At 40.8% G+C, this 27,876-nt stretch overlaps 1 protein-coding gene across 1 annotated transcript in view; it reads left to right on the plus strand.

Moving 5' to 3' along the window:
• EPG5 (ectopic P-granules autophagy protein 5 homolog) overlaps nt 1-27,876 on the plus strand; it is a 103,298-nt gene that overhangs the window by 10,653 nt on the left and 64,769 nt on the right. The window contains exons 2-14 of the mRNA XM_044921256.1: nt 1,201-2,142; nt 3,380-3,617; nt 5,227-5,363; nt 6,461-6,568; nt 7,496-7,569; nt 9,465-9,570; nt 11,605-11,719; nt 12,345-12,495; nt 15,214-15,369; nt 19,037-19,194; nt 20,296-20,450; nt 22,316-22,456; nt 27,461-27,625. Of these exons, the coding sequence (XP_044777191.1) occupies nt 1,201-2,142; nt 3,380-3,617; nt 5,227-5,363; nt 6,461-6,568; nt 7,496-7,569; nt 9,465-9,570; nt 11,605-11,719; nt 12,345-12,495; nt 15,214-15,369; nt 19,037-19,194; nt 20,296-20,450; nt 22,316-22,456; nt 27,461-27,625 (2,646 nt within the window). The remainder of the gene's footprint in view (nt 1-1,200; nt 2,143-3,379; nt 3,618-5,226; nt 5,364-6,460; nt 6,569-7,495; nt 7,570-9,464; nt 9,571-11,604; nt 11,720-12,344; nt 12,496-15,213; nt 15,370-19,036; nt 19,195-20,295; nt 20,451-22,315; nt 22,457-27,460; nt 27,626-27,876) is intronic.

Genomic DNA, 27,876 nt, shown 5'->3' on the forward strand with positions numbered 1-27,876 from the left:
GGTCCTACAGGGCATTTAGTTGTCCTGTCTTTGTTGTTTCCTCCAATCTCTTGATAGTTCCTCAGTCTTTGATGACCATAACATTTGTTATTCTTTTTTTTTTTTTTTTTAAAGATTTATTTATTTTAGAGAGAGAGCGCGAACATGGGGAGGGGGAGAGGGAGAGAGAAACTTCAGCAGACTCTGTGCAGTCCCTGACATGGGGCTTGATCTCACAACCCTGAGATGATGACCTGAGCCAGAACCAAGAGTCAGACACTTAACTGACTGCACCACCCAGGGACCCCATGTTTCTGTTCTTTTGTAGACTGTTCCTTAATTTGAGTTTTTGTCTGGTATATTTTTATGATTAGATTGAGGTTGTATGTTATTGGAAAGGATACTTGAAGAGGTGATAGGCCTTCTCAGAACATCACATGGGGATATGCTACTGGTCTTATCAATCTTGATTAAGCAGTTAATATATTGTTTGCCGGAATTCTCCACTGAACCTTACTATTTCCCCCTTTGTAATTACTAAATATTTAGGAGATACTTTGATGCTAGCCAGCTGTCTTGTTTCTGCTTACATTTTCACTCACTCACTTTAACATCCATTGGCAGATTTTGCCTGTGGCAGTTATTACCATGGTGTTGTAATGGTGACTTTTCTGTTATTCTCATTCCATCTACATTTATTGATTGGAATTCTGTAGGGAGGGGTGTCACTTTTTGCCCATTTATTATTTATTTATGTCAGTATGGACTCATGATATTTATTTTATTCTGTAGGTTATAATCTAATACTCATTTTATTGCTCAAGTTCTTTGACTCTTTCTGCATGAGTTTTAAGTGAATATGTTTGTCAAGATGAAGATAAATCTATTGAGGCCTACATTATGTGGACACTGTTCTGTTGACCTCTAGGAGAATGGAGAATGACCTAATTAAAACTTTCCTCCTCTGTTCATGAGTCGTAATTTGCTGCTGCTTTTGATGTCTTTCTCTGTTGGGATTAGACTAGTGAATCTCCCAAATTTAACAGAGTCAAAATTGAATAATAATAGGAAATATGAAACACATTGCTTAGGAATTTTATTTAGACTCCATTTGCTAATTATAAAATTTAGATTTTGTATACAATTTAAGAATTTCTCATGTTGAAAGCATCAATTATTACTATATTATAAATTATTTCACATTATAAATCTCATTTTTAGGAAAAAAAGAGATCTGAAACTCTTCAGAGGGAAGAATCTGATGAAGTCTCCCTTCCAAAAACCTCCAGAGAGCTGGAAATCCCTACTCCAGCTTGTGGATTCAAAGGAGACTGTTTGAAGGTGTTAACTGATTCCCAGCTCCAGAATGCTGCCAGTGGACAAAACGAGAGTGAAATGTTTGATGTACCACTCACCTCCTTAACTATAAGCGATGAAGGGTCCCTGACATGGAACACAGAGACCCTAAAGGAAGGGGAGGAGGTCAGAGCCTGTGTTGGGGATGATGCAGTGAAGCTGAAGGTTGACCCTGGAGACAATGTCGGAACCAAAGTAGAAGCTCCCAAGAACTTTACAGAAGTAGAGGAAAATAAGTTGGTACAGTGTGGACCTTCTGAAAGCACCTTGCAATCTAATTTTTCTTATACTCAGCAGGAAATGGAAAATTTACAGGTCAGAGAAACTCAGAAAAAGAAAGACAAGCAAGCCTTGGGTTTTTCTTCAGAGGTGCTACAAAATGTTCCCTTGCAGAGTTCTTGTGAAGCCAAAGACATTTTTCAGCCACCTAGAGTGAAAAAACTATATCCTCAGTTGCCAGCCGAAATTGCTAGAGAAGCACCAGCTTTGGTGGCAGCGAAACCCTTGTTTCGTAATGAGCGACTCTACCCAGAGCTCCCATCTCAACCAGAACTAGTACCATTTACTAAAGAACAGCTAAAAATCTTTGAGCCTGGTTCATGGCTGGAAAATGTTGAGTCGTATTTAGAAGAATTCGACAGCATGGCTCATCAGGACAGGCATGAATTTTATGAGTTGCTTTTGAACTACTCACGATGTAGGAGGCAGCTGCTGCTGGCTGAAGCTGAGCTGCTTGCCCTGACGTCTGATTGCCAAAATGCGAAAAGTCGACTGTGGCACTTTAAGGACGAACAGTTGTCTGTGCAGGTATCTTGGTGTCCTGTAAAGCTTTTGGGAGCCTGGGGCATTTGCAGTGGAGCTGCTTCTCTTGTGATACCATCCAGGTCTGGAGTATGCTTGTACTCACATTGACCCTATCCTAGCCCAGAGTAGTGCGGTGTAGGGGTCACAAAGTCAGATGCCTGCAGGGGCCACACAGGTGACCTGGAGGAGTGAAGTGGGCCGAGTGGGACGGTGGTCGATGGGTAAGCTCCTGCCTGGTCCAGTGGGGGCAGCCGCTCTTGATTGTTGCCGTGATGGTTGTGTTGGTCCAACATTGCCACATCTTTTCACTTCCTAAGAGGAACTGGAAATCTGGATTTCTGTGTGAAGGATCCTGATTTGTGAATGTTGGCAACAAAATAGAGAGTAGAGGCCAAGCAAGTCATGTTTCCAGGTCAGATGCAGCCTGTGGACCATTTAGTTTGTAACCTTGGGCATAATGCCAAGAACATCCACATGGGTAGAGAGGGTCAAGGAGAGGATGATCCATGGAATAAACTTGAGAGATGAGGAAACAGGAAGGCAATTAGATGTGACCCTGTGGAGGCCAAGGTGACCATTAGGGAAGCCACTTCCCAGTGGCCTGGGAAGGATGGCAAAGAAAAGGAGGCCACTCTTGGCAAATTTGGCAATGAACGGAAGCTGGAGGAGATATCGAGGAGAAACACGTGCTTTCCCCAATCCCTGATCCTCATTCATTGGGGGACCTTTGTATCTCTCTTTGTACATAGAAAGGAGATTGTGGAGAGGAGGACATTTGAAAACTACTGAAAAAGAGGATAGAATCAGGAACACAGCTGGAGGTGTTAGTATTAGAAAGGAGAGGGGTTGCTTTTGAGCAGAATCAAAGAATGATGAGGGTAGGTACAGAGATATTTTGAAGTCCCTTGGAGTTGTGGGGATATCACATGACTTCCGTGTTTATAAAGTTGAAGGTAAGATTATCAATCGTGAGAGTCTTAGGGACAAGTTCTATTGTTTTCTTCTTAGGGTTTCTTTTTTTTCTTTGACCTTGTGATGCTTTGTGATTGGCATTATCCCTCTTGGCCCCTGATTATATATTTGATTTATTGTTCCCTATGTGGTAGGATTGTCCCCTTACTCTGATTTATAAGCTCTTTGAAGGTGGTACTGAAGCCAATATATCATATGCCTGCAGCCTGATTATTTCAAGTGTAAAGAGTTAACTGGTTTCCTGTTTTACCCTTTTGTCCACCTCTAGGGTATCTGTGCAGATCAAGTGAAAGTTTCAGGCTATCATCACTACCAGAGAGTAGAGATGAATGAAAATGCACTGGGGGAGCTAAAGAAGCTATTTGATGCCAAATCTGAGCACCTCCACCAGACCCTCGCTCTGCATTCATACACTTCTGTGCTCTCAAAGTTGCAAGTGGAGTCTTATATTTATGCCTTACTCAATGGTTCAGCTCTTCTGAGATCTTTCGCAATTCAAGGACGAGGTATGTGAATCGTGAAAGTCTCACTCTTTCTCGTGGTCTGCAATGAGGAAAGAAGTGAGGAGTTGAGTTGATTGTGTACTAATTGGTATTATAAGGGAATATTGGTGCTAGCTGTTTTACCTTGCCTTCCCCAAAGTAGGATTGAGATCTGCCTTCATACCATTTCTTGGGAGCAGTGCTAGGTCTCCCTTCCCTGGGGCTGTCAATCTCTGCTTCTCTGGGAAGCCAAAAAGCTTGCTTTTTATCATTAATGTCCCTTAGTCCTAATGTATGTACTTGTTACCAAGTAGAGTTCAAATACATTTTGATTGTAAAATTGATAGCGTACTTTTTCATCCTGTATTTTTTGTACTTTATTTTTGCTTGTCTAGTTTGTTGGGCTGTTTTATATAACTTTCATCAGGGGATCTATAATGTTCTGCATTTTTCATCATATTTGGGTTTTAAAAAACCCTAGCCTTGATTGTATGATGTGTTAAGTGTGAATTAGCTAATTGAATTATGCAATTTTTATTTCTGGGGGAGATATTAAGAATATTTGAAGTAAAAAAATCCTGGGCGCCTGGGTGACTCAGTTCGTTAAGTGTCCAACTCTTGATTTCGGCTCAGGTCGTGATTTCAGGGTTGTGAGATCGAGCCCCACGTTGGGCTCTGCATTGGGTGTGGAGCCTGCTTAAGATTCTCTCTCGTCTTCTCCCTCTCTCTCTTAAAAAAAAGAAATCCTTCCCCCTCATTGTTTTTATAACTAATCGAAGAGCTGGGATTAGATCAATGATCTGATTTTTAAATAAAAATGGATTTGATGAAGTTAATTTTCCCTTGCTTTGTAATACTTCACAAAGTTAAAAATTTTTTGGATTACATGTTTAGTAGAAATTCAGATTTTTAAAAAAAGTTCTATTTATTTATTTATTTTTTTTAAAGATTTTTTTATTTATTCATTTGAGACACAGAGATAGAGAGAGAGGGAGAGAGCATGAGCAGGGAGAGAGGCAGAGGGAGAGGGAGAAGCAGGCTCCCCGCTGAGCAGGAAGCCCGATGCGGGGCCCGATCCCAGGACGCTGGGATCATGACCTGAGCCGAAGGCAGACGCTTAACCATCTGAGCCACCCAGGCGCCCCAAAAAGTTCTATTTATTTAAGTAATCTCTACACCCAATGTGAGGCTCAAACTCACAATCCCAAGATCAGGCGTCATACGCTCTTCCTACAGAGCCAGCCAGGTTCCCCCAAATTCAGATATTTTTTTTTTTTTTTAAGATTTATTTATTTATTTGAGAGAGCGAGAATGAGAGAGTACATGAGATGGGGGAGGGTCAGAGGGAGAAGCAGGCTCCTTGCTGAGCAGGGAGCCTGATGCGGGACTCGATCCCAGGACTCCAGGATCATGACCTGAGCCGAAGGCAGTTGCTTAACCAACTGAGCCACCCAGGCGCCCAAATTCAGATATTTTTGATGCAACTTTTCTCCTTGGATTTTTATCTGAACTAAATATTTTGAAAAGATTTAATTAATTAGTTAATTAATTAATTGATGGGTAGAGACACTAAAAATTCTCTCCAAAACACCCATTTATGTGGGGCTCATTTAATCTTCTTTTTAATTTATAGCTTGTAAACAGACAGAAAGCTTTCCCTCTGACCTGTGTCAGCTAAAGGAGTGCATCAGTGTCTTATTCATGTTCACCAGAAGGGTTAATGAAGATACTCAGTTCCATGACGATATTCTTCTCTGGCTGCAGAAATTGGTAAGGGAACAAATAATTGAAGAATTATGTCTTCTTCTAGTTTTTTTTCAACAGCTTCTTCAGCTAATTCATTTAATGTGTTAGTGACATTTTCTTCGTTCATGACACATGGTAATAAGTTATACTTATCTAGTGTGTCATTAAGCACAAAATATTTTTCTTTCTGATACACTTTAATCTCATACCTTCAGCTTAGGAAGAAATGGAAATGTGGGAAGCATGCTAAATTAAAGATGGGATATGTATTTAGAATATAGGTAGCTGATCTAAAACCTTCCATATCATTTATTTTTATTATCTAGTGTCTAGTGTTGTATTCAATCATACTTTAAAAACTTAGAAAAAAGGCTGGTGTCAGGATTTGGGAGATTTAAGAAAGATGTTAAGTGTAAGGAGGCTTATTTGTTTAGTGGTTGTGTTTTCAATGGGGCTGCCTTGGGTGCTTTTTTTTAGGTTAATATTAGAGTTCTTACATATGTGGTAAAGTCCCAAGCATACTTATTTGGATTTGAGAATCTATTACAAACTGAGACTAGATTAAACTACTTGGCTTGTATCTATTCACATGTGGCCAGGAACGTGAGTAAGTTGTATTTTGCCAGATAATAAAAACTGGGTTTGCAGGGAAACTACTTAGGATTTTTTTTTTTAAAGATTTTATTTATTTATTTGACAGAGAGATACATAGTGAGAGAGGGAACACAAGCAGGGGGAGTGGGAGAGGGAGAAGCAGGCTTCCCGCCGAGCAGGGAGCCCGACACGGGGCTCGATCCCAGGACTCCGGGATCATGACCTGAGCCGAAGGCAGACGCCTAACGACTGAGCCACCCAGGTGCCCCAACTTAGGATATTTTTATCATAGTACTTGTAGGTTCTTAGGCCTCCATGTGCCTCTGTGGTAGAAACTCAACATGTTAATAGTGTATTTTTGGTTATATACTGTATATATACTATATATATGTGTGTATATACAGTAGATCTCTGGTTATTCTTCTGAAAGATTCTTATATTTAAACATTGGCTAAGTGATTTACTAGACCCCTTGGTACACTTTTCTTCTTACTAAATAATGAAACTATATGTCCTTCCCTGTTCAGGTGTCAGTGTTACAAAGAGTTGGCTGTCCTGGCGATCACTTCTTCCTTTTAAACCATATTCTTCGATGCCCAGCTGGTGTTAGTGAATGGGCTGTTCCTTTCATCCAGGTATGATGATGGTCTTCTGATTTTGAGTGGGATGAGAGATTTTGTTAAACATTTTTCCTGAAGAAATTGCTTTTTTTCTCCTTTAAAAAACTACTTCAACATACTGATACCTAAAATAAAATTCTTAAAATATTTTAGTATATATTTATGTATTCACAGGCGTTTTTATGCTGGAACTTCTTGGGCCCCCCCCATAATTGATGAAATTAAGATAGAATTGCAAAAGTTCCCCTGTAGTCTGGCTTGGTAGAGTCACTCGTATTTAGTTCTGTAAAATTTCTGTGCAGGAAGACTCACTGGGACTTTTTTTTTGTTTTTTGGTAATATTCAACACGGCTTCCTAAATTAACCCACCTCACGGCACAGTTGGTAGAGGCAAAACAGAAACCACGAGCATCTCCATGTTCTTTAATGCTAGCAGAGATCCAGGCCTGTGTGATCGGCTCTCATATAATCACCTTCAGTGCTGATGATATGGTTCACAGTTTCTCTTCTCTGCTGCTTGCCTTTGGGTTGTTTTGTTACTCATAGCAACCACTCAGATGGGTGGAAGCCAAGTGCATGCCAGGTTCAACTTCTCCACATGACCTTTTCTTTAGTATTTCTGGTGGTGAGAAGTCTGAATCTCTTTAGGTAGGAGGAGGATTTTTTTTGTTTTGTTTTGTCTTTGGTCTAAAAGAGCAGTATTGTGCTTCGTCCTATATGGTTACAGTAGTTGAAGTCTGCTGCTCAGCTCACGCCGCTCTGAGTGCAGCCGAACCAGGACTGCCAGGTAACCCAGAGCCGCACTCTCATGCTTGTGGATTACGTGCCATTTCCATCTTTGTTTTCATAACCACTCCCTTTGCCAGAATGCTGGTGAACTAAGATTATGGATACTTGGGTTGTCGGTTTTCTACAGTATGCCTTTTCCTTTTCTGATTTCAGATCAAAGTGTTGAATAATCCATCAGGGGTCTTTCATTTTATGCAGTCCCTTGCCCTGCTAATGTCTCCTGTCAAGTAAGTGCGGAAGAGCTTTATGAAGTAGAAATTGAAATGCTTCTTTCTACCAAAGGATTGACTTCCTAAACTGCCCAGATCCAAAGAACTGCTAAGGGAAGTGTCAGCTTTCCAGAATTTAATATTGCAGATTTTCTTTGGGTTGGATACCCTTTGTCCCCAGATGATCTTATTAACTGCTTATATATAAGCAATTAAGCTTTTTTGGGTCCTCCTTTTTAGTGGGTTTGCCTCTCCTGTCATATATGTCATTGTGAAAGGTGCCATGGAGAGACAAGAAAGATCATCTTTTCCTTAGAAGAAGAGATGTAGAGAGGGAAAGAAGTGCAGAGATCTAAGTGCTTGCTTGGGAAGCTGCGATCAGCATGCTAGCACTGGAGAGGCTGAAGAGAGGAGGTAGAGCAGTGAGAGAAGGTTCCAGGTGCATGAGCTGGGTTGCAAGAAAGGGCTAGATCTCAGAGAGAAGGAGCAGGCAGGGCACTATTGGCAGGGAGAAGAGGCATTGGCCCAGAGTCTAGGTAAGATGGCTGTGTGGAGGACAGGTAGGAGATCAGCTTGGTTTGAGCGAAGAACTGCATGGGAGATGGTTATACAGTGGAATAGCTGCAGCGACTTGGATTATAGAAGGTTTTGAGGGGTCCAGATTTGATACGGTCTGGCCCTGTAGCAGTTGAGGGCTTTTGAATAAAGGTAAAAGTCATATCAAGGGAGGCTAGGATTGACTGAAGGCAGAAGATGTGCTTCTGCTTAATTGAATTACAGTTATAGACTTCTGGCTCTCCTGGCTCTGGATCCCAACTCGTCATCAAGAGGACATTTAACTGGGGGAGAAGGCACAGTCTCTGTCTAAGTGACCTTGAACAGTGTTATTACCACTGGCTCTCAGTCCTGGAAAACCTGTCTGCCTCGGAGCCTGCATTGGGGTAATGGTGGTGGGAAAGATAAGGAGGGGAACGTAAAGGTTATCTTCCCAGAAGAGGATTAAGTAGCTGACTAAATAAGGAATAGGAGTGGTTCCAACAGAACTCTTTAGACGTCCGAGCCTGAGTGACTGTGGGGGCATTGACACTCTAACAGAAGGAAAGTCTGAGGTCATTGAGGCATACAGGTGGACACATAACAAGGGACAGATACCAGTGGACATTTGGAGCTTCAGGATTGGAGCTCCTTGGGTTGAAAGGGAAGCAGTGGACCTACAGAACTGGAAGTCATGGGAGAAAGTTCCTGTAACAGGAAGGAATGGATGAATTTTTCAGGGCCAGGCCAGAGGGGAAGGAACAAAGGACTGAGAACCGTGTCATAGTCTAAGAGAAGAAATTTCGCCACTTACACCTGCTCATCAGGTCTAGCCAACACCTTGTGAAGTCTGGTTGGCAGGAAATTCTCTCCAGTTCTCTCTCTCTCTGCCTGGAGACAGGGGGCTTCTCCAACACATGGTAGATAGGATTTTGACTTAAAAATGGTTTTGCATTTAGAGGTACTCTTTTGCCCTAAACAAGCTTCTGAGTTACCTGCAGATTATCCTTTTATATTCAGTAAAGCATGGTTCCTCAAGTCGTGCCCTGGCAACAGTTTGTAGGCCTGGCTGGAGGTGAGGTCCCGCAGCAATCTGTATGTATCGAGGTCCCATGCGTGCGGGAGCTGGGCCAGCATAACCGCTTCTCTGCAATTACTTGTCACTACTAATCTAGAATCCTCAAGGTCTGCACAATGAAGTTAGTGAGGTTTTAGCTGCCTTGAGTTCTCGCCAGTCCTTATTTCTTGTTTGCTAATTTAAACCATTTGAAGATTAGGTGGCTGGCTGACTCTTATGCAGGGTTGAATAGATGATCCAGAGTGCATGCATGCAGGCTTTCTGTGTTTATGTGATTGGAGTGATCTCCCTTGTCCTTTAGAAATCGAGCGGAGTTCCTGTGCCACATGAAGCCTAGTGAGCAGAAGCCATCCTCCTCAGGGCCTGCATCCGGGACATGGACACTAGTAGATGAGGGAGGAGAAGAGGTAACTTGTCGTGTCTGCATTATTTTGATTAATCATTGTCGAGCTCCTCTTACGTGCCATGCATTGTTCTAAGCGCTTGTCACACAGTCTCTCCTTGACTTCTGCCCACAGCCCCATGAGGCGCAGGTATTGGTGTGAGAAAACCGAGGTGCTGGGGGTGAAGGATTTTTCGCAGATCAGGTCACTGAATGGTGGAGTCTCTGAGCCAGTGTGCTGTGTTGTCACCTTCATGTAGGATATCTTCCTGTTCAGCTGGGAGAATTTGGAACCTGGCAATATATTCATATGGTGTAAAATTTATATTAGGATTTTCTTTTATGTAGTAACAAGTTCCTGGGCTTGGGATCCCCCCCCACCCAATCAGGTAATGTGAGTCTGTATAAAAGAGCTGGAGCTTAGCAAGGTCTGCCTTTAACTCTTACGAATACTTCTTATCCATATCTTCTCATTTGCAAGGTAGAAGATGGTTCTTTATTCGTGGTGAGAATTGAATGATCAAAATCCAGTTTCTCAAGATAGTGCTTGTTGATTTTTCTTTCAGCTGTACACAGGGTTAGTGTATCTGTAAGGAATTTTTCCTCCAGCTAGTTATCTGCCCTAGTGCTTTTTTATGGTCCACATCCTGACTTGATGTGCTGTCCAAGGTGGCCAGGGACCAGATTTACTAAGCCTCCTTCTTTTTAAAGAAGTGATGGTTTGCAGCAGACATCTTTCTCAGAATGACAGCCGTGGCAGCAGTGGGGATCATGTCTGTGTATTTACCCAAGTGCTCTTTCAGAAACGGGGACCCCTTCGCACTCCTTTTACTCTTCAGACATCTCTGCTAGAGACTCAACAGTCACCTTGAAGAGAGCTTCTCAGGAGCTGGTGCAAATTGGTCTTTTAAAGATTGTGGAACAGGTTTTTTTCCCCCAAGAGTGTTCTCCTCTGAGAGAGAAGTCTTTTCTCTGGGAGGTTTCCTACATTTACTCCCAGAGACAGATGATGGTTGGGGAAGCCTGCAGTGGTGCCTGGCCCCTGGCTAGCCCTCACTGACCATTGAGTGAATTCAAGAACTTGGGGAGTAGATGAGAATGTTGAGAGTGCTCTTGACTCAGAGGAAGGTGCTCTGGATTATGCTCATTAGTGCTTCCTTGATGTCGTCTGTATATTAGAACCGCCTGGGCAACTTACAAATCTTGCCCAGGCCGTGTCGGACATCCAGGTGTGTAAAAGCCTCCCAGGTGATTCTGATGTATAGCCAGAGTTGAGAGCTACTGCTCTAAGTAGAGTTTCTGAGGCTTGTTTGTTAGCCATTTAGAACCTAAAATGGGGCAGGGTTGGCAGCGGGGGAATAAGTGGCTTGGGAAATTATGAATGAATTACATTAGTCCCTTATTGAAATTGAGGTGATATATACTTCAGGATGTCCGGATCTTTTTACAGCATTCCCTTTTTGAATGTAGCATATTTTAGAACACAAATCAACTTAATTTCTAAGATGACTTTAGTGCTCGGTATTAAACAATAAACCCTAAAGTTTTCCCCTATATAATCTCTGTATGATCTGTTAGTCTCACCTGCTTTATCAGCACCAATTGGCAATAGAGCTTCAGTTATCTATAGCAAATGCAAATTACTCCACCATAAGACAGTTGAATACTACAGTAGGCCTTGATTTGGGGGCAAGAGACTTGTAGCTAAAATAACTTGGACTGAGTGTGTGGTTCTTTAATTCATGTTGTCAAAATACTGAGCTTTATAGTAAGGTTCCCCACTCTAGAGGAATTTTTTTATTTAAATTTGCTTTGGGATGGACATTTAATGAGGGAATTTCAGCCACAGAAGAATTGATATAATCCAGATGCACATAAAATTGTGCTTGCAAATTCAGGGGGTTTACAGCCCATCTACGGAACTGATAGTAGGAGAAGTCCATGGAGACACATGGACATGATGTACCACTTGCATCTGTGATAATTTAGCTCTTGTAACTCTAGACCATGGTGCATTCTGATCAAATCAGCTGACATGATTTTGCATCTTTTCCCTTAGGATGAAGACCCCGAGACCAGTTGGCTTCTCCTTAATGAAGATGACTTGGTTATCCTTTTATCCCAGTTTCCGTTCCATGAACTCTTTCAACATCTTCTTGGGTTTAAAGCAAAAGGTAGACTGATTTCTTTTGTCATGTGTTAAATGGGACAGTGGCAAGCTCAACACAGGAACTCAGCATCCAGCCTTCCATCTTGGGCAGGTTCCTGATTCAGGTTCCCTGGTGCCTGACCATACCATGCGGACATGGTTGCATCAGATCTCAGTGAGATTTCCTTCCTTTCTCTTATGATTTTAATTTCCCACCTAGTGCTGAAACGCAGAAAGGTCAGCTAGCTTGCACATCACCCGGCTTTTCCTTTTTAAGATTTTATTTATTTATTTGAGAGAGAGAACATGAGCAGGGGGAGGGTGAGAGGGAGAAGCAGACTCCCTGCTGAGCAGGGAGCCGAACGTGGGGCTTGATCCCAGGACCCCGAGACTATGACCCAAGCTGAAGGCAGATGCTTAACCAGCTGAGCCACCCAGGCGCCCCCCAATTCGCCCAGCTTTAATGTGTTGTTTTTATTTTTGTAGTTAGTCTCAGGTTCCCCATTTCATGTTGCTAGAAGAGCCAGACCAGTGGGGTTTGTTACGTTTTCTCTGCCTTGGCTTTGTTCCTCACTGAGATGTTTACACGTGTCCTTCCGTGTTTTTTCATAGTAATTATAATTTCTTCCTTTTCTCCCATTAACTTCTAGGTGATTATTCACCTGAAACAACAAGACCTCAAGAGATGATGAAAATTTTTGCCTTTGCTAACTCACTAGTGGAGCTTCTGGCTGTGGGGTTAGAAACCTTTAATAGGGCACGCTACAGGCAGTTTGTGAAGCGAGTTGGTTATATGATCAGGTAATACTGCTGTTGCTGCATCTGTTTCTGTTTGCCTTCGCTGGGCTCAGACACACATACTGTGTGAAATTGGGATGATGGACATTTCAGTGTATGATTCAGGTCTGATTTATCATAGAAGTAAGAATTTTCTTTCACCATCTAGCAGATGGGAATTCTAAAAATGCTTCCAGTCAGAATATTTGGTTAATTATCTCAGATTTAACTGGTTTGCTAGATAATTGTCCTTCTTGTCAAGGTTCTCAAAGCAGTTGCTGGGTTGAACTTGGCCAGAGAAACTCAACTCGGTCAAGGAAAATGAAGCCTCTTTGAAGCCTCTCTCCTTTTCCTTTGCTCCCTGTTTTCTTCTGCCTCCTCACTTTTGCCTGGGAATTGTCACTTAGCTGTGGAAGATTGGCAGTAGTTCTCTCGTGTCATTATTTTCCTGTTACCTCTCTTATTTATTCTTATTCTGATTTTCTGTTAAATTCCCTTTGAAGAAAGTTGCAAAGACTTCTGTCAGTGGCCGTTGTTTCGAGCTGGGGAAAGCATTATCATTTATTTGATTGAAAAATGGGTTTATGCTTTTATTATCAAGGATGAATAAATTTTGAGAATGTACTGCTTTTTATTGAATTAATTTTGTATCTTCTTTTCTGCATCATTAATGTTTCTGTCTTTACTGTCATTCCCTACAGCACATCAATATGCTGTTATTTCTTCCAACCTCCTTTCCCTCCAAAAAAAAGCCTCTAAAACTTCTCCCCTTCCTCAGTGATGTTTCCAAAACAAAATTGATTGTAATTAATTTATTTTTTATGTGTATCCATGTGCTTTGTAAAGCCAGCTAAATGATTCTAGGATGCCCTGCAAGGCTGGGGGGTGACTTTAAAGGTCTTGAGAAGGCCTTTAGTAGAATGTAATGAAAACGAGATGGTGGGAGAAAGGATGGCTGGTGACTTGAGAGTAATTTCTTTAAATCTAAAAGCCCATCTACTTATTATCAGAAGTTCAGACATTGATTTTCTGATTCTGCTCGCTAAATAAGGTAAAACCTGTCCTTGGGTTCGTATATGTGATGTAGGATTGAGTGTTTACTATGTGCCAGGAATATACCTTCTTGTTTTATTCTCCCAATAACTCTGTAGGAGAGACATTGTTATTATTGCTTTAAGGTCAGTATTCACTCTCTAATATTTGTCTGTAAATATTTACAGCTGATTATTGTAGTTTACGTAGCTTTCTCAGAGTTGCTCACTTTCTCCTTAAAACATTTTCTTTGCTTGGTTTCCAGGATCCCATATTCTCTTGGTTTCTCTTCCATTTCCCTGGCTGCTCATTTTCTGCCTCCTTGGTTGTTTTCATCCTCACTCCCAAACGTCTTGATGTCGGAGTGCCCCAGGACTCAGTTCCTGGACCTCTTCTAGCTCAGTCGAAACTTGCTCTTGGGACTTCATCCATTCTCATGTCTTTAAATATCATTGAAATACTATTACGATTCTCAGAGTTCTATTTCTAGCCTATGCCTCTCTCTTAAGCTTGTAAGCCCAGCTGCCAGCTCAGTACCTCCACTTGGATGACTCACAAACATTGTAGTTTAATACACCCAGCAGACTTCCCTCGTCCCACCTTCCAAGCCACTTGTCCTTGGCCTTCCCATCTTCAGTAAGTGGCAACTTTATTCTTCTGGTTGCTTGGGCCAGAATACTGGGTGTCATCTCTGTCTTTTTACACCCCACATCCAGTGTAACAGCCGATTCTGTCATCTCTAGCTTCAAAACACTGTCATCAAATCTAAGATGCCACCAATTCTGAAGATGCATTTTGTGTGCCTCTAAGGAAAAAATGCTACAAAAATATGGCATGTTATCAATTTAATACACATTCCAATTGCAGGGATTACATGTGAAAGATGTGCATCTTTTGAACTAATGAAACATGCTGTTTCCAGAATCCAGCTGCTTCTCCCCACCTTCACTGCTACCACCCTAGTTCATTCTCAGATATTTCTCCCTAATTACAATTGTAATAGCCTCCTGACTTATCTTCCTGCTTTTGCCCTTGTTCTCCCCTTAGCTTATTCTCATAACAGCCAGTGTTCCCTGGAAATGGTGAGTCAGTAGCTCATGTCACCCCTTTGCTCCCAGTCTCATTCAGAGTAAAAGCCAAAGGGTTCACAGTGGCCTGGTCTTCATGGTCTGGTTTCTTGGTCTGGTTTCCTGTCACTTTTCTGATTTCCTCTCCAGCCAGTCTCTCTCTCATTTACCTGTTCCTCCAACATCCTGATCACGCCTTTGAGCCTTCACACTGGTTGTTCCTTCTACCTGGATGCTCTTCCCGTAGATATCCGTGTGACTTCTTCCGGTCTTTACTCGCATGTTGCTCTTCAGTGAGGCCTTTCTTGCTCCCAACCAACCCCCCTCCTCTGCCCAACTCCCGAGAAACTTTAGTGCCCTCTCCTACTTACTTTCCTCATCGTCACTTATGACCATGTAACAGACTATACTTTTTACTTTATTTTGTTTAATGTCTGTTTGCCCTGCACTAAATGTAAGCTGCATGAGGGTAGCTTGTCCCCTCACTGAATGCTCTTCAGAGCCTAGAAGATAGTAGGTGTTCCATAAATATGTATTGAATAAATTAGTGCTTCAAATGTAATATAAAGGTGCCAGGATTGAGTGCATTAATGAAATTAATGAATTTAATGAAAAGTGCCGTATTGCCTTTCCTCCTGCTCAGGATGACCCTCGGTTATGTGAGCGACCATTGGGCACAGTTTGTGAGCCACAACCGAGGCTTGGGTTTGGCCCAGCAGCCTTACTCCATGGAGAAACTACAGGTTGAATTTGATGAGCTGTTTTTGAGAGCTGTCCTACACGTGCTGAAAGCCAAAAGGTAAGAAGTGTGATGATAATTATTGAGAAATGGCTGGTGAGGAAGATTTGTGTGAAAGTCATAGACTACAATACATCTCTTATAGTAATGTCTAAGTGTGTTTCATCTGTTTCTTATCTTGCGCAAATTCATTGTCTTTAGTTTCCTTATCTATAGTGGTGACTGAAATGCTCTTTTTAAGGTTTCTTTCAATCTTAAAATAACCCAATTCTGATATTTCAAGTTTTGCCATCCCTGAACTTTTAGGGTAGCCTTGAACAAGGTGTGAATTCTATTTCCCACCTGTCTCAGTGCCTAAGTGAGGCAGATTAGGTGCTCAGTGCATAGTACAAATGATTTGCCCCCCCCCCTTTTTTTTAAAGATTTTATTTATTTATTTGACAGAGAGAGATGCAGCGAGAGAGGGAACACAAGCAGAGGGACTGGGAGAGGGAGAAGCAGGCTTCCCGCTGAGCAGGGAGCCCAATGCAGGGCTCGATCCCAGGACTCCGGGATCATGACCTGAGCTGAAGGCAGACGACGCTTAACAACTGAGCCCCCCAGGCGCCCCTGATTTGCCCATTTTATTGTTGAAGTTGTCTTACTGTGAGGATTCTCGCGGGTCCTGGTCCCCTGTCTTGGCTGTGTAAATGCTGTCTCCTGATCATGTTGTCTTTGTTGCTGCTTATAGCCCAGGGTGCTCTTGGGGCAGAGGCAGGGGCACAGTGGTGCCTCCTGCACTGTCTTCCCTGAGTATCTGGCCAAGTGTAGGAGCAAGTTCTGCCAAGCACTGTGCCCTCTGCTGGGGGACGCGGCCTCCAGCGCACTCACGAACTGCTGGCTCTCCCCACCGTTGCCTCCTTCTGAGTTGTCGCTGCTCCCTCTTGCCTGGGCCTCTCAGCTTCAGCCCGTATTTATTGTGTGTTGTGTAGTGGCTTTGAGTCTTGCCACCTTGGGCAAGTCACCTAGTCTTGTCTTCTCACTGTCTTCATTTATAAAATGGAGGTGATGGTAATGATTCTCCCTGTTCCATTGACCTCATGGATATGATCCCAGGATGAAATGCAGTAATACATGGAAATACTTTTTAAGTCATGAAGGATCTTTTAGATGTAAGTGGTGGTGGTTCTTTTGTGGTTTCAGATGAAGAATAGAAAAACTGCTCTCTTAGAGAAATAGCAGAACTCCTTGACTAAGTCTTAAGCACTTTTAGGCACTCAGAAGGCATGGGTCTAAGATAAATAGAACTTGGGCTTAGAAATTGATCTTTACTCGTTACACTAGGTTGTTTACTCATTACTATGTTGTCCATAAATTTGGTGGTCTCATGAGGTGCACTGGATCCTGTGCAGAACCCTGCTGGGGGTCAGGAATAGTCTCCTGTCTCTGATCTGTCACTCATCATTGTGGCCGCTTAGCTGAGATGGAAAGCTCTCACCATAGTTACCCCTCCTAGAGTCTGAGCTGGGAACTGTCCTGTAATTATACATGTAATTCACAAAGGTGATAATCATTTTAAACTTTAAAATATCAAGAACTGTTATTCTTGAGTATAACTTATCTTAGGAAAGAGATTACATGAGAATCAGATGTTTAAAGCCATGACATTTAAATTTATTTGGCACTCCAATAGAAATTTCTAACAGTGGTTATCCCCGAACCTGAAGCAAAACAAAACCAAAAGACAGTAAAAACGTAAGCCAGACTTACTGCCTATCTTTCATATGGGGAATTTCGTATCCTGAAATACACAGTCCTGTGACATTACTTTTAAGGCCTCTGCAAGTCCCTCTCGCTGTTTTGGGATAAGTTATACAAGAGTGTCAGGTCCTATGTGAGGTGTTAGGGATAATTATATAATAAGACAGAAGCTTGGCCCAACTGAACTGAACAGTTTCTTCAACCTTTGCTCAGGAGTCTAGCTATTGCTTTTCAGAATCTAGGTCAATGGTGGTTTGGGCCACTAGCAGCGTGATGCCCCATAGATGTGGGTCAGGCATGTACTTTAATTTCTTTTTCTTTTAATAAGCTTTGTTTGTAATCGGTCAGTTTGTAGGTTTGTCCAAAATAGAGCAACAGTTTTGAGTGCCTCCCTATTTTTTTCAAGATTTTTTTGAGATAAAATTCACATAACCAAATGTTAATGAGCATTTACTGAGTGCTGATTGCAAGATACTGGTTTAGGTAGTAGATAATTAAAATATAAGACTCTAGGTTACATTGTGGTTTATTCAAAGATAAACAAAACCTGGTTTCTGCTCTCAGATTGTTGTGGTTTGTATGTGTACGTAAATTACAGCAACCTGAGGCATTTCTCACTGTGTGGTTTAAGGAGCACTTGAGTCTGAGTCAACCGGGATGACTAGAAGCTGCAAATTCTTGGGCCCAAGCTGTGACCTACAAAGTCAGGATCTCTGTAGGCAGGCCTTGGACTCTGCATTTTCCACAAAGTTTCCCAGTGGTTTTATTTTATTTTATTTTTGTGAGTAAAGCGATAGAAGTTCATTAAGTGAAGATATAGAAAAAGCTCTCAAGAGTGAAAGGGATCCCTACAGGGTTGCCACTGAGGGCCTTTAGGATTGGTCTTTTGTAGAAAGCTAACCAGGGAACTTAAATTCTTTTAACATCTCTATTGATACCACCATTGAGCAAGGACTAGAAATAACACCTTCAGTGGCTTACTTCCTTTTTAGGGTCTGGTTATTCTTTGTTGGTCACAAGTGATTATCATGAAAAAGACACCCACCCCACAGGCCTAGGGCAGGGTGGTCTGGTTTGTTCCCTTATCTCTGGTTTCCCCCACACCTCCACATTTTTGGGATTTCTGTGAGCCTGATCACGTAGCCCCCTATTTATCTCTCCTTACCTAGCCGCCGCCTGTCCCTTACTCATTCCTCCCCCCCTAGAATAGTCTCCTGTGATTTTTCTGCCCACTCTGGTGTGAGAACCACCGATAAAGGGTATGATATTGCCAAAGTCAGGTATGGATGGAGTTCTGTAATAGTGCTGGAGGAAGTCAGAGGAGGGCCTCCCAAGTGGGGAATGGCAGGTTGGAGGTGCGAGGTTCTCACCCGGCTTGTCCAGGAGTCGTCTCATACTCTGAACGCAGCGAGGGCTCTGGTTAGAAACGTGGGTCTGAGCTGTATAGTGGAAGCCTTTGAACGTGGGGCCGAGGAGTGTGAATTTCATTTGCTGATGAGTAGGGAGTCCCTGGAGGGTTTCTGATTCTCCTCCCGCTCATTGCACGTGTGTCTGTGTGCACACTCGTACCTGCACACAGGCTCGGACACATACATCCACATCTAAGCGCCTCTCTGTCACCCAGGCCTTAAAAAGATCTTTGGTTCAAAACACAGCTCTGCCTCTTACTACCCTTTCTGTGCCTGAGTAGCCTTATGGGTAAATTGGGGAGAGTATCAATAATACTTGCCTTGGATTTAGTGAGGACGGAGTGAGATGATCTGTATGGCAGGGTGATTAGAACAGTGCCTGGCACAGACAAAGTGCTGTGTGAGTATTGCTGTTACTCTTACCCGTCCTTGAGGCGTTGATGGCCGAAGCATGTTAGAAAAATGGATGTGTTGTGATTTAAGAACTTTTTTTTCCTACCAAAGCAGGTCTGCCTGCTTTCTCAGTGTGGTGAAGGTGACTGATACATGAAACTATTCCTACTCTTTAAAACACGCAGACTTGGCATTTGGCTGTTTATGTCGGAAATGCCCTTTGGGACGCTGTCAGTCCAGATGCTCTGGAAGCTCTTCTACCTCATGCACCAGGTGGAGAGTGGGAATCTGGAGAAGCTCTGCATCACTCTCCCGCCTGCTGAGTGCAAGAAGCAGCTCCAAGGTACAGCCTGGCTAAAGTGTGCAGATAGATTTTTTCCTACCCTGTGTGCCTTTGCTCTTCATGGCTTTGTTCTTTTCATTTTTAGAAGGACTAAGAGAGTATTTTACTCTGTGTACTCACATGTAATGATTTTGAAATTCGAAGGATTGCTTTATTGTTTTGATATATTAGAATGCTAATTCCAGTTTTCATTATTTTTGAAATGCTCTGGGTAGTAACTTGTTATGATCCCAGCTCGGGGATGGGAAATGAAAATTGGGTTGTAAATGCCCCCATGGAATTATTTTGAAAATACAGGACATTTGATGGACTACCTTTGATTTCTCAAATGTGTAAACACATGGAAAGAAGTGTAGACTTACTGCCTTCTTACTGTGAAAATTCCATCAGGGGAATATATTTTTTAAACAGACTTTTTTTTTTTTTTTTTTTAATCTTTCCTCTCTATCTTTGCCTTTGTGGCATTTAGTTTTCTGTCACGGATCCCAAAGCTGTTTGTCAGTTGTGCCCGCTCGTGACAAAATGTAATACTGCTTACATTGTATCTTCTGAGAAGTTGGTAGAACGAACACACTGTGTACTGTTTATCACATTTAGCAGTATTGCTTTCATGGTAATAACTAATTTCTCGCCCCAGATTTTCATTTATAAGAAAATCTCTTTTGTTTGGAATGAATGCTGTGTTTGTGCTGAGTGCTTTGCTAGTCATAGCAGTTTTCATCAGTAAGGTCATCATCAGTCATTTGGCTGACAGTTACTAAGTTGTTTCAAGTGTGTCTTTGAAGGGGTCTCACCCAGTGACAAAACCCTTCACTAGTCACTAGTGTCATTTAATTTTCAACAACCTTTTAAGGCAGATAGAGAAACTGAGAATTGGGGATGTTAAGTGTCACATCTGAGGCTACATTATATGTAGAGTTGGAATTTCATCTTGTCCCTGCCTTTTTCCCCGAAGCCTGTAGAAATCCATTCTGGAACAAAGAATCTTAAATATTTCTAAATATCTTTTAATTTTATATCTTCTTTCTCTCTGGAAGAGTGATTAAAAGTGATATATCTTCATTCTTTCCCTATTTTAATTTTCTTGCCCTGAACTTGCAGACCCAGAACACTTTGTGAACTTTGAGAAGTGTCTGTCTTCCATGAACAGCTCAGAAGAGATTTGCCTTCTGACTACATTTGCTCAGATGGCTCAGGCCAGAAGAACCAATGTGGATGAAGACTTCATAAAAATTATTGTTCTGGAGATATATGAGGTTAGAATATTAAGTTTTAGAAATCAGCTAAAAAATGTGTTCTTGGGGATTATCTGTGCATTGATTCTTTTGGGATTCCTTTACCAAAAAAATGTGACGAACTTGTACTGTCCACACTCATGGAAGGAGATAGAAAATCAAAGGAATATCATTTTGCTGTAAGGAGTATTGAAAATATGAATCATACTCATTCCATTTCCCCCTGCTGTCTCTTGACATTTGATGCGTGAGTTTTGGTGAGGAATAGAGTCTGATGACACAGCCTGACACTTGGGTGTTAACACTGTCTGTTGCCCTTTGCCCCACAACACTGCCAGTAACACGGGGGCCTGGCTTCCAAGCCAGTGTATTTCTGTGTTTTTTAAAAGATTTTAATTAATTAATTAATTAATTAAATTTATTGACTGTGCAAGTGGGGGGAGGGGCAGAGGGTGAGGGAGAGAGAATCTCAAGCCGACTCCCCAGTGACCTCGGAGCCCCGATACGGGTCTCGATGCCACAACCCTGAGATCATGACCTGAGCTAAAATCAAGAGTCAGACGCCTAACTGAGCCACCCAGGCGCCCCTTCCAAGCCAGTTTAAATGAGATGGTGGAAAGAGTACTGACGCTCAGGTAGAAGACCTGGGTTTGTTTTAACTCTGCTAGCAATTGCCCATCTCACAGCCGGAAAGGTGCCCCACCACTCTGGGCTCAGCTTCCTCAGCTATAAAATGACAGGCTGGGATGAGATCCTTGCCTTCTTCGTCTTTTCACTGAGCCATCCCTAAGGGAGGATGAGAGTGGACTCTGGACCCTGAGTGTCTAGAGACATAACCCATATATTTAAAAAGATGAATATTTTCCATTTAGGTTGTAATTTATCTGTTTATCTTCATTAAAAAATATTTCTTCCAAACTATTCAAGTAAACTTAAAAGTAAAATTATGTTTGAGGAAGATTATCTGAGTTTATTACCTTCTCCCCAGTACTCCAGTTTGAAAATGATAGACCTGGATGATCTAAAGTTCTTTTCCAGGATCAAATATTAGGCTATTCTTATATTTGTATTTTGTACTTATGCATGAAGTTAAGGCCTAAATCCATCTGGAATTCCAGACTGTCTTCATGGTATGAGAATATTGCAGGGGGTGGGGGGTAGGACTGTTTTCATATACAGTAAGTGGCGTTCTAGAACAAGGTCTTTTATGAAAGTAACATTTGTGCTCTTGAATGTTTCAAGGGTTTTGGCCAGTACTCACAGTAAAAGTTACATTGTTTATTACATTCTGATTCTGCTTGTGTGTGTCCATGTATGTGTGTGTGTGTGTATACATGTATGAAATTGAAGCAATACTTAATCTTACTGAGATGCACTCTCACCTTTTTCTATTCTGTTGTTATTTTTCTGTTCTGTTCCCTTGTATTTTAAAAAAAAAATCTGCTTGCTTTGGCATCAGTGGATTGCAGCCTGTGCTTTGGAATACGTTGTTTAAGTTGCTATTTTAGAAGCTCTTGTCATTGAGGATCTTATTTTGTAGGAGAGAATAGGTATTTCTATGAAATGCATTCTGATTTTCATCATTTTAGCAATTTTCTCAATTTTAAAGAAGTTTTTACACCAAAAGGCCTATTTTATAGCTACAGACAGACTTGGGGAACTTGGAGTCATTTTTACATAGTTGCTTCCCTGCCCCTCCTGACTCACAGCCTCAGGGTAGACAGTTTGCCCTCCGAAGGTCTGACATCTTTCTTGAACATGGTGTGACCCTAGGCTCAGTGTGAGATTCTTTCTCCTTTACTTGAAAGCATCCTAAATGAATTATGGAACTGTGTTTTGACTGGTAATTGACCGAAAGTGCAATCTCCACCTCCTCCCACTTTTAGGTATCTTATGTCACCCTGTCTACCAGAGAGACTTTTTCAAAGGTTGGTCGAGAGCTCTTAGGGGCCATCACAGCTGTTCACCCTGAGATAATTTCTATCATTTTGGATCGAGTTCAAGACACCATTGACCAGGTGGGAATGGTAAGAGCACTGATTTTGTTTGTTTTGCTTTTTTTGTTCTGTTAAATTCTGCATTCATGGAGCAATGAGAAAAATAGGTTGTTGGGAATGACTGAGTCACGGGCGCAGCCGGATGAAGAGAGCACGTACTGTGTCCCAGGCTCTGCCATTCACCAGGCCTGCTTGGGGTTAGCGGCTTCGTACAAAAAGCTGTGATTGTTTCTCTTTAATCTCCTCCAAGTGACTTTCCCACCTCCCTCAATAACAGGGTTTTCTTTTAATTGTAGTCTATAGTTAATAACAGTTTGCACTTCAAAGTTTGTTTGGCTGTCATAATTTTTATATTTTATACTTGGAAGAAAACAACCCTGATTAAGAAGGATGGCCCTATTTACATCAGCCAAAAGCAGAATTAAAAGTGGTCATTTAAGTTGAACAAGACACATATAGTTTATTTCTGTCATTTGTCACAATCCCTTTTGTAATTTTTGTCGATGTTAAAAACAGGTGTGTTGTGATACAATTCACATGCCATACAGTTCATCTATTTAAAGCATGTAAGTCAATGGTGTTTTAGTATATTTTCAGAGTTGTGCAACCATCACCACTCTCAATTTTAGAACATTTTCATTACCTCAGAAAGAAACCACAAACTCTTTAGCTATTACACTCTGTCCCTCCAGCTGTCCCTCCAACCCCTGCAGCCCTAAGCCATCACTAATCTACATTCTGTCTCTATAGATTTGACTCTTCTGGACATTTTATACAAACAGAATTATACAATATGTGGTCTGTGACTGGCTTCTTTTACTTAGCATAATGTTTTTCAGGTTCATCCATGTTGTAGCATGAGTCAGCACTTTACGCCTTTTAATGGCCAAATATTCCATTGTATGGATGTGCCATTTTATTTATTTATTTATTTGTTAAAGATTTTATTCATTTATTTGTCAGAGAGAGAGCATAAGCAGGGGGAGCAGCAGGCAGAGGGAGAAGCAGGCTCCCCGTGGATCAGGGAGCCCGATGCAGGACTCTATCCCAGGACCCTGGGATCATGACCTGAGCTGAAGGCAGACACTTAACCAACTGAGCCACCCAGGCGCCCCTGATGTGCCATTTTTAAAAACATACACTTAATGAAGATCTTTTTCGTCATCTATAAGAAGGCTATAATGTGTGAATTTTTCACATGGCAGGTATTCACGTGTTATAACTTGAAGAGGAACATTTAAAGTACTTTTCTGTAAGGTATTTGAAAAGGGCCCTTCTGTCTTATAGTCACTGCATTATCCCTGTAGGATAGATGACTGATAACTGTCATTACTTCACCACATTCAAAAGTGGGCAAATTCCAGTGAAAGATTGGTTCATGAGACATACTGTTTCTAAATGAAGGATAAATGATATATCATGCTTTCCTTGGAAGAGTACATGGTACTTTTTTTACATTAAAAAATTTAATGGTGGTAAATTATACACAGCATAAAAATATGCCATTTTAACCCTTTTTAAGTTCAGTGACATTAGGTACATTCACATTGTTTTGCTGTCTACCGTCACCATCATCCATCTCTAGAACTCTTTTCATCTTGCAAAACTAACTCAGTACTGATTAAACAGTAAGTCCCCATTCCCTCCGTCCTCCACTCTCCAGCCCTGGCAACCAACATTCTACTTTCTCTCTCTCTGAGTTTGACTACTCTAGGTACCTCATATAAATGAAGCCATCCAGTATTTATCCTTTTGTGATTGGCTTACTTCATTTAACATTTTGTCCTCAATGTTTGTGCATGTCATAGCATGTGTCAGAATTTCCTGCCTTTTTAAGCCAGAATAATATTCTATTGTAAGTATAGACCACATTTTATTTATCTGTTCATCTGTTGATGGGCACTCGGATTGCTTCTTCCCTTTGGCTGCTGTGAATAATGCTGCTACGAACATGAGTATACAGCTATCTCTTGAGACTGTGCTTTCCATTCTTTGGGGGATATGCCCAGAAGTAGAATTGCTGGAACATAGGGTAATTCTATTTTTCATTTTTTGAGGCACCACCATACTGTTTTCTATGTGGCAGCAGTACTTCAGAGAAAAGCATTGTATCCCACTGTGATATGATTATGTTGAGATGAAAGGCCTTTTATATGCAATATACAGGAGCATGGTTTTAGTTGTTCAGTTTTGAGTGATTATCTGATGGGATGAGTCCCAAAGAAATATACATAGGGGGTCACAAGATTCTTTCCATTTGGTTGAGCTCATCACCATTTTCTCTTAAGTGTTTTTCTGGTTTGGGCTACACCTGTATTTTAAATTTGGTCATAATAGTTCAAGTAGTAAACTGTGCCCAGAGATATGTTTAACTTAACTGTAAAAATTGGGACCATAAGGTTTTTAGCACATCTTCTAAAAGGCCTCCATTCTCTGTTTATACTTATAGTTCCTTTGTGCTCTGGGAACTTGCTGACATTTTTGGAGTAAGTTGTTCAAACCCTCTCTGCCTTTAGATGAATAGGATAGCTTTGAATATTTTTGTTGTCACCTTGGGGTTATCAGGAATCAGATGTAGCCCCAGAGCCTGGAAGTGATCTGTGGGCTCTAAACTGTTCTAGTTTTCAAATGTTGAACCATTATTGTTTCCTGGAATAAAAGCCACTTGATCATGGTGTATTATTCTTGATATATGTTGATAGATTCAGTTTGATAATATTTTTTGTTGAGGATTTTTACATGTATATTTATGAGGATATTGATCTATATCTTATTGTTATGTCTTTGTTAGGTTTTGATTTTAGGATTATATCGGCCTCATATGAGTTGGGAAGCATTCTTTCCTCTTCCATTTTTAAGAGTTTTTTAAGATTGCCATTAATTCTAACTTGACTGTTTGATGGAGTTTACCAGTGAAATCATCTGGCCCTAGAGTTTTCTCTGTAGAAAACCCTTTGATAACAATTTGCATTTTTATTTTTTTTTTAAAGATTTTATTTATTTATTTTGAGAGAGAGAGACTGAGAGAGAGAGCACATGAGAGGGGGGAGGGTCAGAGGGAGAAGCAGACTCCCCGCCGAGCAGGGAGCCCGATGCGGGACTCGATCCCGGGACTCCAGGATCATGACCTGAGCCGAAGGCAGTCGCTTAACCAACTGAGCCACCCAGGCGCCCCACAATTTGCATTTTTAAAACAAATATAGAGCTGTCCAGATTTTTGTTTTTCCTTAGTTTTGGTAAGTTATGTTTTTAAAGGCATTTTCCCGTTTCATCTAACTAGTTGAATTTATTGGCATAAAGTTGTTGGTAATATTCCCTTGTTAACCTTTTAATGTCCCTAGGGCCTTTCATGATAGCCACACTTTGATTCTTGGTGGACAGACACATGCTATACCATTATTTTATCTAGCTGGGATAGATGTTTTTCTGGACAGATCTCATTGCTGTACTCATTGTTTTGCCCTTTCTCTCAGATTCTCACAGGGTAAAGTAGGATTTTTCCATCTTTAAAATTACCATTTTACCATTTTATTCAGAATATTCAAGACCTTTATTAACAAATCCTCATGAAAATTTAACTATGTGAGTGCACACACACAAAGGAAAGGAAAGGTTTTTTTAAAATTTATTGTTTCTGTTGTTCTTTCACATTTTGTTTTGCCTTTCATTGGGAGCAGTGCAGGAACCTGAAAAAAACTAGTATGTATGTTCTAGATTTGCGTTGTCCAATGCTGTAGCCACTAGGTACATGTAACTATAGAGTCCTTAAAAGGTGGCTAGTCCAAATTGAGATGTACTGTAAGTGTAAAGTACTCACTGGGTTTCAAAGACTTCATATGAACAAAAAGTATGTAACATGTCACAGTTTTGTGTAATGATTACATGTTGATAATGTATTGGATGTATTGGATTAAATGAAATATATTATTAAAGTTACTTGTTTCATTTAACTCTTAAAAAATGTGGCTGTTAGAAAAATTAAAATTACATATGTAGCTTGCATTATGTTTCCATTGGATAGCACTGTTCCAGACATTGTAAAATGAATTGCTCTTCTGATCAGTCTCCCTTAAAGCAAACTATTGAGTGAACCCAGATTTATCTTAATTTGCACACATGGGTATGTTATTCAGAAAGTGATGCTATAGACTTTTTGTAAACAGGTTTTAAAAAACTTTTTATTATAGAATCTTTCAAATCTGTGTAAAAGAATAGGGTAATGGATCCCTGTGTACCCATCATCCAGCTTCAACAGTTACCAACTCTTGGTTGATCTTGTTTCCTCTTCACCTCCATCCACTCCTTGTCCCTCCTCCCCAGATTGCTTGGAAGCTAACAGAAATATCTTTTTAAATGCCACAGAAGAAATAATAATTTTTTTATAGTTGACATGCAATATTATATTCGTTTCAGGTGTACAGCATAGTGATTCGACAGTTGCATGCATTATGAAATGCTCACCACGATAAGTGTGGTCACCATCTGTCACTATACAAAGTGATGACAATATTATTGAACGTAATCCCTATGCTGTACTTCTCATCCCTGTGACTTATTTATTGTATAACTGGAAGTTTGTACCTTTTTCACCCATCCCCTTACTCCCCTCCCCTCTGGCAACTACCAGTTTGTTCTCTGTATTTGAGTCTATTTCTGTTTTTTGTTTATTTAAATAATTATCGAAAGTGCTAACGCTTTTTGTAAAATGAATGACCATCTCCTCATTTATCATGGCTTTAAATTTGGGCCTTGGTATTCTTAAATGGTTTTCTTAAATGGAAGTATATCAATTTATATATAAATAAAAGATTGTTGACCTTTACAAAGGGTAGCAAAATGTGCTTTTGGTGTATCATTAGTTTTAATATTTATTTTATTTGGTTGTCCATGATGTTCATTTCATTTGTCTAAAAATCAAACAAAACCCCTCTTCCTTTTGGAAAAAATTTTTGCAAGCAGTTTAATAATAATATAGTAATTACAGGATTGTCCTTAAGTTTCGATCTTAATTATCATCATTTTCTTTTAAATAAGGTTTCTTTATACTTGTTTAAAGAACTGCCTTTGTATCTCTGGCGACCGTCTGCCTCTGAGAGAGCTGTGATTCGGGATTGGTTATTGAATTATAACCTGGCAATGGTGAAGAATAAATTGGCCTGCGTTATTCTAGAAGGACTCAATTGGGGATTTGGTGAACAGGTATGTGTTAAAACCATTCTCTAGAGACTGGAGGTTCTATACACATCAGTTTTAAAGAAGCATTTTCTCAAAACATAAACATTTCCAATTATCATTTGCAAGGTCTGCAAATTCTCTTAGCTGTGTCAGAGTTTAGGATCTTTTCTTTAATTCTATTTTGCAGAGTGACCATCCTTTACATGAAGATAAATTGTTCCACAGTGAAACTTCTCTTTTTCCTAAGACTGTTTGTATCTGTTGTGTTATCTCTA

The sequence above is a fragment of the Neomonachus schauinslandi genome, chromosome 14 (assembly GCF_002201575.2).
Source record: "Neomonachus schauinslandi chromosome 14, ASM220157v2, whole genome shotgun sequence".
Lineage (NCBI taxonomy): Eukaryota > Metazoa > Chordata > Mammalia > Carnivora > Phocidae > Neomonachus > Neomonachus schauinslandi.